The sequence below is a fragment of the Procambarus clarkii genome, chromosome 24, assembly GCF_040958095.1.
Source record: "Procambarus clarkii isolate CNS0578487 chromosome 24, FALCON_Pclarkii_2.0, whole genome shotgun sequence".
Lineage (NCBI taxonomy): Eukaryota > Metazoa > Arthropoda > Malacostraca > Decapoda > Cambaridae > Procambarus > Procambarus clarkii.
In genome coordinates this window covers 22574647-22592776 of record NC_091173.1, presented here as the reverse complement: position 1 = coordinate 22592776, position 18130 = coordinate 22574647, and the positions used below count along the sequence as shown (strand labels likewise).

At 45.4% G+C, this 18130-nt stretch overlaps 3 protein-coding genes across 3 annotated transcripts in view; 1 reads left to right on the top strand and 2 right to left on the bottom strand.

Moving 5' to 3' along the window:
* obe (activating signal cointegrator 1 complex subunit obelus) overlaps positions 1–8368 on the bottom strand; it is a 565443-nt gene extending 557075 nt beyond the window's left edge. The window contains exon 1 of the mRNA XM_069330748.1: positions 8234–8368. The gene's annotated coding sequence lies outside the window, so the exon portion shown is untranslated. The remainder of the gene's footprint in view (positions 1–8233) is intronic.
* On the bottom strand, positions 5932–6570 carry LOC138367979 (basic salivary proline-rich protein 3-like). The gene has a single exon (XM_069330268.1). It carries the CDS (start codon positions 6568–6570, stop codon positions 5932–5934), a length of 639 nt encoding a protein of 212 aa, XP_069186369.1.
* On the top strand, positions 6569–8176 carry LOC123761557 (basic salivary proline-rich protein 3-like). The gene has a single exon (XM_045747573.2). It carries the CDS (start codon positions 6569–6571, stop codon positions 8174–8176), a length of 1608 nt encoding a protein of 535 aa, XP_045603529.2.
* Positions 8369–18130: the final 9762 nt, after the last annotated feature.

Sequence of the window (18130 nt, the reverse complement as noted above, 5' to 3'; positions counted from 1 at the left end):
CTACTAGGCTACAGTGATGCATTTGAGCTGTGCTTTAACCCTTAACATGCTAGGGATATAATATCCTTTCTTCCCCACAGGCGCATGTAATTTTGAAAAAAAAAAAAAAAATTTCTTCCTATCCTGTTAATTTGTGTTCACTGATCACGGGTAAAATAATAAAAAAATCGTAAGTGGCATATATTGCCCGCTATAGGGCGGGGAAGTCTGGCAAAAAATAGGCGCTGACTCAGCGTGCGTCCCAGGCGGTCTGTTGATCGCCAGCTGTCAGGCCGGAGTTGCCACAAAGAAATAATTACCTAATTATTTCAATATCTCTGATTGATTTTTCATAGTTTTTTTGCTGTAATATTATTCAATAGTGTGTAATTTGATATATTAATATAATAAAATGAGTGAATCATCGCTGTACTCAAAAATATGGTGTGCATATTGTTGATTCAATTATGTTCATCAATCAGTGAACAAATACTTTGTCGGTTATTACACTATAAGCACAGGTTATATATAAGTATCTACATGTTTTGTTCACCATAACAAACCACTAAGTAGCTATTATGAGTCAAAAAGTAACGAGGAGTGACCGCCGTGTACCAGCCAGCCACTCACGCCCTCCTTTAAGTAATCTGACTCACCCACATTCTCCTCTCACAATACTGTTTTTGCTTTTATTCACTATATACAGACATTATATATAAGTATCTACATTCGTGTTCACCATAACGAACCACTAAGTTGGCTTGCTGAGTGGCAGTGCCAGTGGCAGCCCGCCACTGGTTGCTACTTCCTCCCTCAAGTCACCTGACTCACCCACATTCTCCTCCCACAATGCTGTTTTTTTTTGCTTTTATTCACTATATACAGATGCTATATATAAGTATCTACATTCGTGGTCACCATAACGAGCCACTAAGTTGGTATGCTGAGTGGCAGTGGCAGTGACAGCCAGAGGCAGCCCGCCACTGGCTGCCACTCCCTCCCTCCCTCACCTCACCTGACTTGCCACCATTCTCCACCCACCATACTGTTTTTGCTTTTATATACAGACGTTATATATAAGTAATTACATGTTTTGTTCACCATAACTGTACATCTAAGCTTGTATGGTGAGTAAAGACACAAAGACGTAGGACCTCACACAGTCAGCTGATGGCTGCCGCTCTCAAGGCCAGACGCTCCAACAATACTGTTTGTGGTGTTATTACGCTATATACACACATATATAAATATCTACCTGTTTTATTCATCATACTTGTACAAGTAAACTGGTATGGTGCCCAAAGACCATCGTGGTAACCAGTAAACAACACCGTCGTCTGCACGGTGGCATCGTGCAGACGACGCCACCGCCCTCACCAAAATGGCGGCTCCCAACCTTCTCCTCTTGCTGTTTATACCCTCTATACACACGTTATATATAAGTATCTACATTTGTGTTCACCATAGCGAACCACTAAGCTGGTATGGTGAGTGCAGTCAATAAAAGGTGGACACACACAGTCAGAAGACATTGCCACCACCCTCCCTCCCACAGCATTACTCCTCCCTCCATGGCGCACAGCGCTAAATATCACCACAATACTGCTATTATCAGAACTCTGGTCATTTTATCAGTCTTCTGTAATAATATCATCGCTACATAATAGCATAAACAAATATATTATGGCATTTTTAGGCGATGCTGTGGTCACAAGCTGAACAGCAGTGCTGTTAGCTCATGCTGCGTGCGTCAGGCTTGGTAGCTCACTCAATACTGAGGCCAATAACACCCGGGAGTTTGGCCCATGATTTTTTTTTTAAATGGCGTCTGTTTACAAGAGCCCTGATGAAGGTGTGGTGAACCCCGTGTATCTGCGGGCCGTTTAAATCTTGCGTAGTACTCCAACACGTCATATGACGTGATGTGCAGTTCACTGGAACAACTTCCAACACATCATATCGTAGCCTGGTGGATAGCGCGCAGAACTCGTAATTCTGTGGCGCGGGTTCGATTCCCGCACGAGGCAGAAACAAATGGGCAAAGTTCCTTTCACCCTGAATGCCCCTGTTACCTAGCAGTAAATAGGTACCTGGGAGTTAGTCAGCTGTCATGGGCTGCTTCCTGGGGGTGGAGGCCTGGTCGAGGACCGGGCCGCGGGGACACTAAAAAGCCCCGAAATCATCTCAAGATAACCTCAAGAAGATCATATAACGTGATGCGCACTTTAAGGGTTAATCCCCTGCTGATTGCCACATATCTTCACTACAGGATATACACTCATTGTCTTCTCCATATTTGGAGTGGCAGGATACACCTGACTTAGTTCTGTTGCTGCCCTCAACAGCGACATGTCCATTATAGATTATCACACAAGTGACATGTCCATTATAGATTATCACACAACAGTGACAAGTCCATTATAGATTATCACACAACAGTGACATGTCAATTATAGATTATCACACAACAGCAACTTGTCCATTAGTAATACTTGGCATCCATCAGTCTAAGGAGACTATGGAGTTGTGCTCTGATTGTCGGTTTGGAGTGGCCTCTCCAGGGTGCAAAGCCAGGGTAGGTTGATACGGAGGAGAAGCTGTTACCCATGCAGCAGGTCACCCCTCTCCATGGCGCCAAAAGATTCCAATGGAAAGGAAAACGGCAATGCGATTGGTTCCAGCACTGTCACCGGAACTGTCTTGGCGCTCTTTTTTTTCTTTTTTCTTTTTTGCAGGGATATTTCTGCGCAGGCCCTAAGCCTCTGGCTGGCCCACTAAGTGTTGCTTGTTTCTGTTTTACTTGGGCGGAGTATGAGTATTTATGACTCGTATGGTCGCTTTAGTAAGATTTTGCCATATGTGGTTAACAACGGCTCTGTTCAATCTAAGTTGAAATCTTAATGGGTTTGTAACTGTGCACTGTGTTAGATAATGTTCCAGTGGTCTGTCGGGCATTTCTCCACAGTGCTGACATTTCCTCTCATCATCACGAACCTGTAAGCCTATTTCCCATGCACATGGGTATCCAAGCCTGATGCGATGTAAGTGTACTTCTGTTGCTCTACTGCTCCCCTTCATCAAACTAAGGGGTTCGTAGTTGGTTGAATTCTTGTACCAGATCCTGATGTTGCAACTGCTGTGTTGTGGTCACTGTACATCTTTTGCATTGCTCTGTTTCTAATTACTTTCTTAATCTGTGATAGACTCTGTGGTATGTAAATGTCTACATTTCTTCTCTTAGTTGCAAGTTTTGCAACTTCGGCTGCAATGTCATTTCCTATTATTTCCACATGACTTGGCACCCAGTTAAGTACCCATCGGCCTTGTCGTTTGAGTGTTTGCATTAATGATGTGACATTTGTGATCAGATGGATGTTATCACATACGTGTTCTTGTTGCAAGGTTTCAATGGCAGTTCTCAAATCTATATGTATGATAACATGTTGTCGGTGTTCAACAACAGCATGTTCCAGATCCTTTTGAATGGCTAGCATCTCTGTTTATAAAGTTGAACACCCATTTGAGAGTCTCCAACTATCTACAGTTTCCTGCTTTAACTGCAGCTCAGGTTTCTTGTTCCTGCTGGTCTACTGATCCATCTGTGAAATAAGTGAAGCTGTTGGATGCCAAATTTGCTTCTATATGCATTTATGCAATGTTACATAGCAGATGAGGATTTGTCTGGTTCTTTTTTCCTCCAATAACCATAATCTTAAAGTCTGCTGGCGGAGATTCCCAAGGGGCTTGCATAACAAAGTCTGCATGTATTTTGTCGACACCCTTCTCAGTGATTGTGTTTGTTATATCGAATGTATTGATGGCGTTTATCACACAATGGGTCCACCTGTTGCTATTGGAGGCTCTTCTGTCCAGAGTTAGTGCTCCAATGATTATATCTTTTAAGTGAACTGATTCTAGGTCTAATCAATATCTTTGTCAGCATGCATGCAGTAATCCCTTTTACCCTTATTTCAATTGAGTTAGCTTGGTTTCTAGTCTTAGGTTCAGTATTTTAGTCCATCTGGGAGCTCCTGTTATGATTCACATTGCATCGTTTTGAATAACCTCAACGTTTGCCCACTGACCAGGAGAAAGAGTGAGTAAGGCAGGCGCTGCATAATCAACTAGGGAACGAACGGCATGTATGTAAAACATTCTTAACACTTTGTGTTCCGCTCCTAGACGGGGCCCTGTGATTGCTCTCATTATATTTAGTCGCGATTTTGCTTTCTCCTTCAGATATTGAATTTGCTTGTTGAATGTCATTTTAGAACCTATCCACACTCTGAGATATTGATATCATGTAACTCACTGACGGTTAATGTCTTGAATGCGTAGGTGCCTGTCTGGAGTGTTGCTGCCTAGTCTTATTGCCTTAGACTTCTGTGCAGATATTTTTAGCCCTAAAATGCTGCATTCAGATGTTACTTTATCTAATGCACCTTGTGCTTTATTTAGAAGTGAAGGACCTGTAATGACTAATGCTATATCATCAGCATAGCTTAGCAATTTAACCTGTTCTGTAAATGTCATGGCAACTAGGTTTTCCATAAGGATGTTAAAAAGACTAGGACTGAGGCCTCCTCCTTGTGGAGTCCCATTCTCATGCAAGTGGTAGTCCGACACTTGTCCTTGCAACTTTACTCTGGCATACCTGTGACTTAGGTAATCTTAATCCATGCTAGCATATTTCCCTTTACACCTTTTTTAACTAAGGTGTGTAAAATTGCTTGCGGGCTTGCAAGTTCGAATGCTTTTTCTAGATCAAGGAAGATCACTATAGCTGGACCTGAGTTAACTGTTCCTAGTAATGTTGCTATGCAGTTGGCAGTACCCACTCCTCTAGTGAAGCCAAATATGTGTTTATGAAGGTCTCCAGTCTTCCACAGTAGCCTATTTAAGACCATCCGTTCTGCAGTTTTACTAATGTTAATGAAATGGGTCTGTAATTGCCAGGTTCTTTCGGCTTAGGAATCGGTATGATGTCTGCATTCTTTCAAAAGGTTGGTAGCTTGCCTTGCTGCCAAGATGCATTGATGACGTCCAATATTCCTTGTTCTCCAGCAGGACCTGCATGTGCGATCATTGAGTATGTAATGTTATCAGCGCCTGGTGCAGTGTCCTTACCACCTTTTTCGGCTCTGATTAGTTCTTGTTTGGTGAAGGGACAGTCACATTCATCATTTATAGCTATGCTCTTATGAATGGCTGTCAACCTCTCGTTTTAATTGTTCTTGCTGCCTTCGGACCATTGCAGGAAGCTGATATGTAGCTGTTCTTTCTGCAAATTGGAGAGCAATTCTCTGAGTCTCCTGCAATGGTTGAATACATGCCTGTGGTCGGGCTGGTCGACCTGATATAGTTTTAATCTGACCCCATATCTTGCCAAGACTACTGTGTTCATTTAAAGCTTGACACCACTCAAACAATTTTGCCTCCTTTACTTCTCTAGAAACTCGTCTTGCTTCATATATCACTGCTCTTAGCAGAGTTCTTCCTTCTGGTGTGGGGTTTCTCTTGAGATGTTTTCTGAAGATGTTGGCTCTATGGTTTTGTTCTTTAACTTCATTACTATAGAACCAATAGTTCTTTCGTTTTGTGTTTCCCGTGATAATGATTGGAATAGCTTTGTTTGCAGCAGCTGCAATGGCTTCCTGCAGATTGGTCTCGCGTATGTTCAAATCCTCACGTGGCGTGTATGTTGTATACCATTTTTCAAGTTCCTCTTGGTATATATTCCAATTGGCCTTTTTTAAATTCCACCTAGGTTGTGCAGGTGGTGTGTTGTGTGATAATCTATAATGGGCATGTCGCTGTTGTATGATAATCTATCCATTGCAGATTATGATACAATAGATCATGCAATAGCGCCAAGACAATTTGAGGAGCCTACTTTTACAACGTTTGGTGATATTAATAAACACCAAGGTGTGGACATTTGACCACACAAACTTAATTAGGACCACAACATTCCATTGTCACAAGAGCAGGCAACATATAATGAAGTACAAGCCATCTACCACAGTGTAAGCGAGGATGGTGGGGCGGCAGGTCTCTGGGCTCCCCACCATAGGGCAACAGGTCTCTGGGCTCCCCACCACAGGGCGGCAGGTCTCTGGGCTCCCCACCACAGGGCAACAGGTCTCTGGGCTCCCCACCATAGGGCAACAGGTCTCTGGGCTCCCCACCACAGGGCGGCAGGTCTCTGGGCTCCCCACCATAGGACAACAGGTCTCTGGGCTCCCCACGACAGGGCAGCAGGTCTTTGGGCTCCCCACCACAGGGCGGCAGGTCTCTGGGCTCCCCACCACAGGGCGGCAGGTCTCTGGGCTCCCCACCATAGGGCAGCAGGTCTCTGGGCTCCCCACCACAGGGCGGCAGGTCTCTGGGCTCCCCACCACAGGGCGGCAGGTCTCTGGGCTCCCCGCCACAGGGCAACAGGTCTCTGGGCTCCCCGCCACAGGGCGGCAGGTCTCTGGGCTCCCCACCATAGGGCAGCAGGTCTCTGGGCTCCCCACCACAGGGCGGCAGGTCTCTGGGCTCCCCACCATAGGGCAGTAGGTCTCTGGGCTCCCCACCACAGGGCAGCATGTCTCTGGGCTCCTCACCACAGGGTGGCAGGTCTCTGGGCTCCCCTCCACAGGGCGGCAGGTCTCAGGGCTCCCCACCACAGGGCGGCCGGTCTCAGGGCTCCCCACCACAGGGCGGCCGGTCTCTGGGCTCCCCACCACAGGGCAACAGGTCTCTGGGCTCCCCACCACAGGGCAACAGGTCTCTGGGCTCCCCACCACAGGGCGGCAGGTCTCTGGGCTCCCCACCACAGGGCGACAGGTCTCTGGGCTCCCCACCACAGGGCGGCAGGTCTCTGGGCTCCCCACCACAGGGCGGCAGGTCTCTGGGCTCCCCACCACAGGGCGGCAGGTCTCTGGGCTCCCCACCACAGGGCGGCAGGTCTCTGGGCTCCCCACCACAGGGCGGCAGGTCTCTGGGCTCCCCACCACAGGGCGGCAGGTCTCTGGGCTCCCCACCACAGGGCGACAGGTCTCTGGGCTCCCCACCACAGGACGACAGGTCTCTGGGCTCCCCACCACAGGACGACAGGTCTCTGGGCTCCCCACCACAGGACGACAGGTCTCTGGGCTCCCCACCACAGGACGACAGGTCTCTGGGCTCCCCACCACAGGGCGACAGGTCTCTGGGCTCCCCACCACAGGGCGGCAGGTCTCTGGGCTCCCCACCACAGGGCGGCAGGTCTCTGGGCTCCCCACCACAGGGCGGCAGGTCTCTGGGCTCCCCACCACAGGGCGATAGGTTTCTGGGCTCCCCACCACAGGGCGGCAGGTCTCTGGGCTCCCCTCCACAGGGCGGCAGGTCTCAGGGCTCCCCACCACAGGGCGGCCGGTCTCTGGGCTCCCCACCACAGGGCAACAGGTCTCTGGGCTCCCCACCACAGGGCGGCAGGTCTCTGGGCTCCCCACCACAGGGCGGCAGGTCTCTGGGCTCCCCACCACAGGGCGGCAGGTCTCTGGGCTCCCCACCACAGGGCGGCAGGTCTCTGGGCTCCCCACCACAGGGCGGCAGGTCTCTGGGCTCCCCACCACAGGGCGGCAGGTCTCTGGGCTCCCCACCACAGGGCGGCAGGTCTCTGGGCTCCCCACCACAGGGCGGCAGGTCTCTGGGCTCCCCACCACAGGGCGGCAGGTCTCTGGGCTCCCCACCACAGGGCGGCAGGTCTCTGGGCTCCCCACCACAGGGCGGCAGGTCTCTGGGCTCCCCACCACAGGGCGACAGGTCTCTGGGCTCCCCACCACAGGGCGACAGGTCTCTGGGCTCCCCACCACAGGGCGACAGGTCTCTGGGCTCCCCACCACAGGGCGACGGGTCTCTGGGCTCCCCACCACAGGGCGACAGGTCTCTGGGCTCCCCACCACAGGGCGACAGGTCTCTGGGCTCCCCACCACAGGGCGACAGGTCTCTGGGCTCTCCACCACAGGGCGACAGGTCTCTGGGCTCCCCACCACAGGGCGACAGGTCTCTGGGCTCCCCACCACAGGACGACAGGTCTCTGGGCTCCCCACCACAGGGTGGCAGGTCTCTGGGCTCCCCACCACAGGGCGACAGGTCTCTGGGCTCTCCACCACAGGGCGACAGGTCTCTGGGCTCCCCACCACAGCTACGCTCCCACCAACAAACATGAAATGAGTCTCGACGAGTAACAGAGAACAAGGGACGGGAAAAACGAAGCTGGTCTTACCTGAGTTGAGAGGTGGAGTGTATACTGCCGTTACTACCAGCTGGTGAGGACTGGTCGGGGGACTGGTGGTGGCGGCGGCCGGATCCTCGCTCTTGTCAACAACCAGTTCCTGGCCGCCTTGCGCTTCTTTTACCTTATGCAACTCAACGTCAATCTGCTTAAACACAAAATTACATTTACTGACCAATATAAAGCTATTTTAATTAGAAATAAATGTTATATATGTACACAGCAGTATAGTTAATCCCATTCTAAATAGAAAATGAAGCTTCGTTTGAACACACAAGTTTCGACTGAGCTTAAAAGAACAGCAGTGACATAAAAACGCTCAGTTAGCCAACTCTACAACATATTATATTCTCGTACCTTATTACATCATTGTATGTAATTAAATTTAAAAATAAATCCAATAGTTCACAGACTACACTACCATTAATTTTTAATAAATGGAAAAATGTCAGTTCTCCCGATGCACTCCAAAACCTAGATTCAGGAAGCTCTGTGTATTTCTTCGTAAGTGGGTTTGCTACGAAGCCTCAGATTCTGCTATTGAGTTCAATAGGTTCTTCTCTTCCATTGAGTCATCCCTTGCAAATGATATTCCATCTTCCAGTACTGACGTTAAGGACTATCTTACAGGTAACTATCCACAGTCTCTGTACCTAAAGCCTATTAATTCCACTGACGTCAATGAGATAATCCTTTCCCTTAAAACCAAGTCTAGTGCCCTTGAGGAGATACCAACTTTAATTTACAAAAAAGCCTCCAGATCTTTAGCCCCTGCTATTGCATTGCTCTTCAACAAGTCACTTAAACTCCAAACCTTTCCAGATATTCTAAAAAAAAAGCGAGAGTAACGCCTGTCCACAAATGTGGTGATCTCACAGATGTTAACAACTACAGACCTATATCAATCCTGCCAAACTTGTCAAAAAATTTTGAAAAACTAATCTACAAGCAGCTTTACTCTTATCTAGCCAAACACAATATACTTAGCCCTTGCCAATATGGCTTCAGACCCAAAAAAAAGCACTAACGATGCACTTATTAGTATGCTTAACTCGATTCATGCAGCTCTTGATAAAAATGAGTTCCCTGCTGGGTTATTTGTGGACCTGCGTAAGGCTTTTGACACTGTCAACCACCAAAACCTTCTTCTTAAATTACATCATTATGGAGTCAGAGGACACTCCCTGCAATACCTCAAATCTTACCTTACTGACAGGCTCCAGTATGTTTCTGTGAATAATTCAATTTCTCCCACCCTACCCATCAACATTGGTGTTCCTCAGGGCAGCATACTTGGCCCTCTCCTCTTTCTCATCTACATTAATGACCTTCCAAATGCCTCCCAACACCTCAAACCAATTCTATTTGCTTACGACACAACCTTCATTTACTCAAGTCCTGATCCCCTTGCTCTAAATGCCACAGTAAATACTGAGCTAAATAAAGTCCATCTTTGGTTAACTGCCAACAAACTCACCCTTAACATTGACAAAACTTTCTATATTATCTTTGGCAATAAATCCTCTAATCAAATAAATCTCAAAATAAACAATACCCAAATTTGTAACAAACTAGATAGCAAATTCCCTGGCATTCTCATTGACCACAAGCTGAATTTCCAGGGACACATTCTAAATATATCAAAAAACGTTTCAAAAACTGTTGGCATTCTTTCTAAGATCAGATATTATGTACCCCGCCCTGCCCTGGTGACTCTCTATTACTCCTTCATCTATCCATATCTCAACTATGGTATTTGTGCTTGGGGTTCTACTACCCAAAATCATTTACGTCCTCTAATTACTCAACACAAAGCTGCTATTCAATCAAATCAAAATCAAATCAAATGTTTATTTAGGTAAGGTACATACATACAAGAGATTTTACAAAGAGTGATGGATTTATAGATAGGGCTCAAATGATCTATAGATCACCTCAAATGATATGGTGGAAGTGCTGATAATCAAAATAGAGATTTTAAATGTAGTTATTGTCCTTGTATATAAGTCACCGGAGGCAAACCCTCAGCAGTTTAAAGACCAACTAATGAAAATAGAACACTGCTTGGAAAACCTCACAAATCCAGCTCCGAACATCATCCTGCTTGGGGACTTCAACCTACGGCACCTGAAATGGAAGCACCTGGCTAATACAGTAATATCAGAAAGAATACCAGGAAGTAGCCTAAATGAACAGGCACATGCAAATGACCTGCTACGGATGTGCGACAGGTTTGCCTTAAACCAGCAAATAGTAGAACCAACTAGGAAGGAGAACACGCTGGACCTCATTTTCACTAATAATGATGAATTGATCAGGAACATAATGATTACAAATACCTGTTACTCAGATCACAACTTAACTGAAGTTATGACAACCATGGGGAGTAGACCTTCAAAATCAGTCCAGATTCCCGGTGGAGGAGATTTCAGCAAATTCAACTTCAATAATAAACAGATAAACTGGGAGCAAATAAACCAGGACTTCACAGAAATAAACTGGGAAGAACAGCTAGAAAATGCAAACCTGAACCAGTGCCTGAAAAAAATAAGCTCAGTAGCACTAGAAATATGTTCAAACCGCATACCTCTAAGAAAAAAGAGGAAGAGATGCAGATTGGAACGGGAACGTCGTTCCCTATATAGGCGAAGAAAACGAATCGCGGAACAACTTGAGAGTCACACCCTATCTCAAGAACGGCGAAGAAGGTTAGGTAGTCAACCTCGAACAGGAATTAAACCTCCTCAAGAACACAGTTACTAACTTTAATCCAGATAAATTAATGATAATGATGATTAATGCAGATAAATTTACCCAAATAAAGAGCAACATTAAAAAACTTGGAGCACAATTTATTGGGATCAAAGAAGATTTTAAATAACAAACCAACACTCCTGTCCAATAACGTTGGTCAGCTTTCAGCCTCTGATTCTGCTATTGAGTGCACTTATTAGTATGATTAACTTGATTCACGCAGCTCTTGATAAAAAGGAGTTCCCTGTTGGGTTATTTGTGGACCTGCGTAAGGCTTTTGACACTGCCAACCACCAGAACCTTCTTCTTAAATTACATCATTATGGAGTCAGAGGACACTCCCTGCAATACCTCAAATCTTATCTTACTGACAGGCTCCAGTATGTTTCTGTGAATAATTCAATTTCTCCCACCCTACCCATCAACATTGGTGTTCCTCAGGGCAGCATACTTGGCCCTCTCCTCTTTCTCATCTACATTAATGACCTTCCAAATGCCTCCCAACACCTCAAACCAATTCTATTTGCTGACGACACAACCTTCATTTACTCCAGTCCTGACCCCCTTGCTCTAAATGCCACAGTAAATACTGAGCTAGAGAAAGTCCATCTTTGGCTAACTGCCAACAAACTCACCCTTAACATTGACAAAACGTTTTATATTCTGTTTGGCAATAAATCCTCTAATCATATAAATCTCAAAATAAACAATACCCAAATTTGTAACAAACTAGATGGCAAATTCCTTGGCGTTCTCATCGACCAAAAGCTGAATTTCCAGGGACACATTCTAAATATATAAAAAAACGTTTCAAAAACTGTTGGCATTCTTTCTAAGATCAGATATTATGTACCCCGCCCTGCCCTGGTGACTCTCTATTACTCCCTCATCTATCAATATCTCAACTATGGCATTTGTGCTTGGGGTTCTACTACCCAAAATCATTTACGTCCTCTAATTACTCAACACAAAGCTGCTATTAGAACAATATCCAACTCTAGCCCCAGACATCACTCGGTACCCCTACTCAAATCTCTGAATATGTTAGATATTAAGTCATTGCACATTCTCTCATGTGTATTATACATATATAAAACGCTGAACTGTAATGCCAATCCTGACCTCAAAAGATTCATTGAAGGTTGTAACAGAACCCATGAGCACCACACCAGAAATAAATACAGTTTTGATATTCCTAGAGTACGACTTAATCATACTAGAAATGCTCTTCAAATCAAGGGACCCAGAATGTGGAATGATCTTCCCAATCATGTTAAAGACAGTACCTCTCTCAACCAGTTTAAGATAAAAACGAAGCACTACCTAATAAATTCCCTGTAACCTACCTTACCCCTCTGTTGTCAACCCATGTATGTTTTTTTTTTTCAAAACAACGCTGTTTGAATGTAATTTTCTGTAATAATTTGTAATTGTATTTGTGCTGCTTTTTCAACCATGTTCCCCCCTCTTTTACCTCTATTTTTATTTGTTCTCAACACATTTTATTCTTTTTACCCATTAGTTTTAAGCTTTAGTTATTAATGTTTTTCCTGCCCGAAACGCTTTGCGTAATAGTGGCTTTAGGCATTGTATGTACTAGCTCTATCTATTAACCCAACAAACTTTGTAAAATCTCTTTATGTATGTACCTTACCTAAATATAAATTATTATTATTATTATTATTATAGATGCAACCACTAAAAAACAGGAAGAAATATTGCAACAGTTTGAGAACCATCTGAACAACCTACAACAACAACACACTGTTACCCAAGACGAGACAGACCAACATAAACTACTTGAGTCTGTAATTATCTCTTCACGTGATTTTCCCCAAGAAACTGATGGTGAAAACTGTGCTGCCATCGTGATCAAAGTATTGCAGGATAAGTTAAGGTATTCGATCCAAAAAAATGACATCAAAGCAGCTTATAGAGTGGGTACCAAATCATCTGGTACTAATAACAGGAGAATTCGTTTAAAACTAGATAGCTGCTCCCGCAAGTCTGATCTTATCTCATCTGCAGTCGCTAGTAAATCCACTGTTTATGTGAATGAATGTCTGACCAGGTGCAGGCAAAATCTCTTTTTTAAACTGCGTGGCTTCAGCAAAAATTCCCAGACAATTAAACACTGTTTTGTGCGAGATGGTAAAATTATAGCTAGGAGGACTGACACTGGAAAAACCTATTCAATAACCACTGAAGCTCACCTTAATTCTTTCCTCAGTGACTGTGGGATGTCTGCTGTATAGCCTGAATTCAAATTATAATCTCATTTAAGTACCTTTGTGTACTCTAGCTCTGCCTTTCCTTTCAAAAGGTTTTAACTTTATTAAAAAAAAAATAATAATATTGTCATCTTTATTATTGACTTTTTTTCTTTTTACTCCCATGTTCCATAGTACACTGGCTTTGCCTGTGTCCTCTAGTATTAACTTCATTATCCAGTGTTCCTGAGTGTATCTCCTTACCTTGAGGTTACCTTGAGGTGCTTCCGGGGCTTAGCGTCCCCGCGGCCCGGTCGTCGACCAGGCCTCCTGGTTGCCGGACTGATCAACCAGGCTGTTGGACGCGGCTGCTCGCAGCCTGACGTACGAGTCACAGCCTGGTTGATCAGGTATCCTTTGGAGGTGCTTATCCAGTTCTCTCTTGAACACTGTGAGGGGTCGGCCAGTTATGCCCCTTATGTGTAGTGGAAGCGTGTTGAACAGTCTCGGGCCTCTGATGTTGATAGAGTTCTCTCTCAGAGTACCTGTTGCACCTCTGTTTTTCAACGGGGGTATTCTGCACATCCTGCCATGTCTTCTGGTCTCATGTAATGTTATTTCTGTGTGCAGGTTTGGGACCAGCCCCTCAATTATTTTCCACGTGTAAATTATTATGTACCTCTCCCGCCTGCGCTCAAGGGAGTACAGTTTTAGGCTCTTTAGTCGGTCCCAATAGTTTAGATGTTTTACTGAGTGGATTCTAGCAGTAAAGGATCTCTGCACGCTCTCCAGGTCAGTAATTTCTCCAGCTTTGAATGGTGCTGTCATTGTGCAGCAGTACTCCACTCTAGAGAGCACAAGCGTTTTGAAAAGTATCATCATCGGTATAGCATCTCTAGTGTGAAAAGTTCTTGTTATCCAACCTGTCATTTTTCTTGCAGTTGTGACGGCTACTTTATTGTGTTCTTTAAAGGTAAGGTGTTCCGACATGAGTACACCCAGATCCTTTACATTGCCTTTTCGTTCTATGTTATGATTTGCCTGAGTTTTGTACGTGGTTTCCGTTTTTATATTTTCATTTTTTCCATAGCGCATGAGCTGGAACTTATCTTCGTTAAACACCATATTATTTTCTGTAGCCCATAGAAAGACCTGATCTACATCTGACTGGAGGTTCGCCGTGTCCTCTATGTTGCCTACTCTCATGAAGATCCTAGTGTCATCTGTAAAGGATGATACAGTGCTATAGGTTGTGTTCTTGTCTATGTCCGAAATGAGGATGAGAAAAAGTACTGGAGCAAGCACAGTACCCTGGGGAACTGAGCTCTTCACGGTTGATGGGCTGGATTTTATTTTGTTGACTATTACACATTGGGTTCTGTTGGTCAGGAAATTGTAGATCCATCTGCCTATTTTTCCGGTAATTCCTTTTGAACGCATTTTATGTGCAATAACACCATGGTCACATTTATCAAAAGCTTTTGCGAAATCTGTGTAAATTACATCCGCGTTATGTTTGTCTTCCATAGCATCTAATGCCATATCATAGTGGTCCAGCAACTGCGACAGGCAAGAGCGCCCTGTTCTGAAACCATGTTGTCCGGGGTTATGGAGTTGCTGTGATTCCATGTATTTTGTGATTTTACTTCTTAGCACTCTCTCAAAATTTTTTATGATGTGCGATGTTAGCGCTATCGGTCTGTAATTTTTTGCCTCTGCCTTATTTCCTCCTTTATGAAGTGGTGCTATCTCTGCTGTTTTTAGTATATCAGGAATAACGCCAGTATCTAGGCTTTGTCTCCACAGAATGTGGAGGGCCTGCGATAGTGGTTTTTTACAGTTCTTTATGAATATGGAGTTCCAAGAATCCGGGCCTGGTGCAGAGTGCATAGGCATACTGTTTATGGCTTCTTCAAAATCCAGTGGGGATAGGGTGACGTCTGATATATGATTTGATGTTGGTATCGTATCCATGAAAAATTCATTTGGGTTATCAATCTTTAGTGTGTTTAGTGGCTCGCTGAAAACAGAGTCGTACTGCGTCCTCAGTAGCTCGCTCATTTCTTTGTTGTCATCGGTGAAAGTTCCATCTCCTTTTCGCAGGGGCCCGATACTAGATGTGGTTTTTGATCTTGATTTTGCATAGGAGAAAAAATATTTCGGATTTCTTTCTATTTCACTGATGGCCTTTTGCTCTCTTTGCCTCTCCTGGGTTCTGTATGATTCTTGTAGCTTCCGTTCAATTGTTTCTATTTCTCTACCTAACCTTCTTCGCCGTTCTTGAGATAGGGTGCGACTCTCAAGTTGTTCCGCGATTCGTTTTCTTCGCCTATATAGGGAACGACGTTCCCGTTCCAATCTGCATCTCTTCCTCTTTTTTCTTAGAGGTATGCGGTTTGAACATATTTCTAGTGCTACTGAGCTTATTTTTTCCAGGCACTGGTTCAGGTTTGCATTTCCTAGCTGTTCTTCCCAGTTTATTTCTGTGAAGTCCTGGTTTATTCGCTCCCAGTTTATCTGTTTATTATTGAAGTTGAATTTGCTGAAATCTCCTCCACTGGGAATCTGGACTGGTTTTGAAGGTCTACTCCCCATGGTTGTTTTCGCTTTGATGTCCAAAGAGCTTGGAAAGGATGTGGGAGGAAGAAGGATGGGGCGATGAAATTCTTGGAAGAGGATTTGGATGTGGAGAGAGGAGGCTTGAAAGTTCGGTGGCCCGTCCACCTTGGATTGGAGATGTTTTTTCAGTCAAAGCCTGTAGCTTAAGTTCTTCTTGGGCGGCAGGAGGCTAGTGGTGGGGCAGGGTGATGTCGTCCTGGTTCACTTGAGGTGGTCTGTCTGGCTTGGAGGAGGCGTCTTCCTTATTGAGGTGGTGAGAGGTAAGTTCACTGTTGCTTGGTGGTGTCTTGGCCAGGAGGTATTCGCATGTACTTCCCAAATGATAGCGGTGGTATTGGTGTTCCTGTCGGGTCTTCATCTTCTTCCAGGAAGGTCACTTGTCCCCTCTTGAAGTCGAATTTAGGGTCGATGTATTCACTCTCCAGGGCGCAGAGGTCTACATAATGTTCCACGGTCTCGTGGTGGACAAACACAGGGTAAGGAAAGCAGGTCTTGAGCTGGTTGTTGATCCTGTTGCATTCTAAGGCAATGACCATTCTTGTGCTTCGATTGCCGTTGAAAGTGCCACCGTGATTGAGGTAAAGTCCATAGCAGGGCACTTTCTTGCTTGATTTGCTTGGGTTTAGGTCGAAGTCTGGGGCCTCATATGTGAAGGTCTCAGCCGAGGCTTCTAGGAACTCTGGTGCTGGTTCTGGTTCTGAATCTGATTCTGATTCCACTTGCTGACTTTTTGCTCTCCTTTTCTTCCGTCTCCGGCTGGTGGGGGCAGGTGATGAGGTTGACTGATCTGCTGTGGAGGTAGTCTGGGTGGATGCTGTTGCCTGGGTGACTTGTGCTGGGTTCGACTCCGGTGGTGGTGGTTGCGGTATGACTGCGGTTACTGTTGGTGTTGGAATTTCGTCTGTTTGGGTTGAAGCAGCGTTGTGATGTTGAAATAGGTCTGCTGGTATCAACATTGTAGGCAGGTTGTTCTGGGCGAGCAGCCTGTTCAGTACTCTCACGTATTTTGCGTTGTCTGTTCCCGCCTCTCTCTCAGCTACACTGATCAGGCATGGGATGAGAGTGGTGTTGGTCGAGGCCGCTGATTGGTTGACAGTCAAGTTGGTTGGCTGAGCTGCAGTCGCCTGTGTCCTGGGTCCCCATTGGGGGGTGGTCTGGCCTGGTGTGGACGTCTGTGTAGCAGGAGCAGAAGCGTTGGGAAGCACTGGAAACGATGTAGCTTGGATATTGAAGCTCGCCGGCTGATTGGTTGTTGGGTTGGCAGTTACTGTTTTATTTATTTCATCTAGTCGTACTTGGCAGTCCATGGAGACGGCGATGTGAGCTCCTCCACAATTGAGGCACAGTTTGGCGGTTGACCGGCAGGTTTTGAAGTGATGATCCTGGGTACAAATGCTGCATTTAACCTCTGCTTGTTGGCAGTTCTTGGTATCGTGATCGTACTTGTAGCACTTAAAGCACTGGCGAATGTTGTAGTACCGTTCCTTCTTTACAGTGTCAGGTGTGATGGAAATATCCAGACATCTAAATCAATTTTCCACAGCTTGGGTCGCTGCAGCAGCTGTTGTGAAGGTGACCTTGAGAGTAGGCCTAGGGTTGTCGTTGTTCTTGATGACCTTGACTGTAGCAGCAGTCAGAGCCGGGTTTCTGGTGTTGATACTATCAAGTATGGTACCAGGGTCCTGGGTGGCGATGTAGACACTCGTGTGGCTGACGAAGATGGTTCGTTCAGCCAAGTAGCGACGGTTAGGAGTGATGATCAGGTTGGAGTTTCGTAGGGCGTCCTGGTGTTCTGGTGCAAACAGTTGCTCCAGAGCTTGCTCGCTTGAATAAAGAAGTACAGCGCCGTCAGCATCGTCACGGATGTCCAAGGGGGCTGAATGCAGCCCCATGGTTGTCATAACTTCAATTAAGTTGTGATCTGAGTAACAGGTATTTGTAATCATTATGTTCCTGATCAATTCATCATTATTAGTGAAAATGAGGTCCAGCGTGTTCTCCTTCCTAGTTGGTTCTACTATTTGCTGGTTTAAGGCAAACCTGTCGCACATCCGTAGCAGGTCATTTGCATGTGCCTGTTCATTTAGGCTACTTCCTGGTATTCTTTCTGATATTACTGTATTAGCCAGGTGCTTCCATTTCAGGTGCCATAGGTTGAAGTCCCCAAGCAGGATGATGTTCGGAGCTGGATTTGTGAGGTTTTCCAAGCAGTGTTCTATTTTCATTAGTTGGTCTTTAAACTGCTGAGGGTTTGCCTCCGGTGACTTATAAACAAGGACAATAACTACATTTAGAATCTCTATTT

Excerpts from the sequence above, each read along its gene's own strand:
- LOC123761557 (XM_045747573.2), top strand. The coding sequence starts at position 6,569 with ATGTCTCTGGGCTCCTCACCACAGGGTGGCAGGTCTCTGGGCTCCCCT.
- LOC138367979 (XM_069330268.1), bottom strand. The coding sequence starts at position 6,570 with ATGCTGCCCTGTGGTGGGGAGCCCAGAGACCTACTGCCCTATGGTGGG.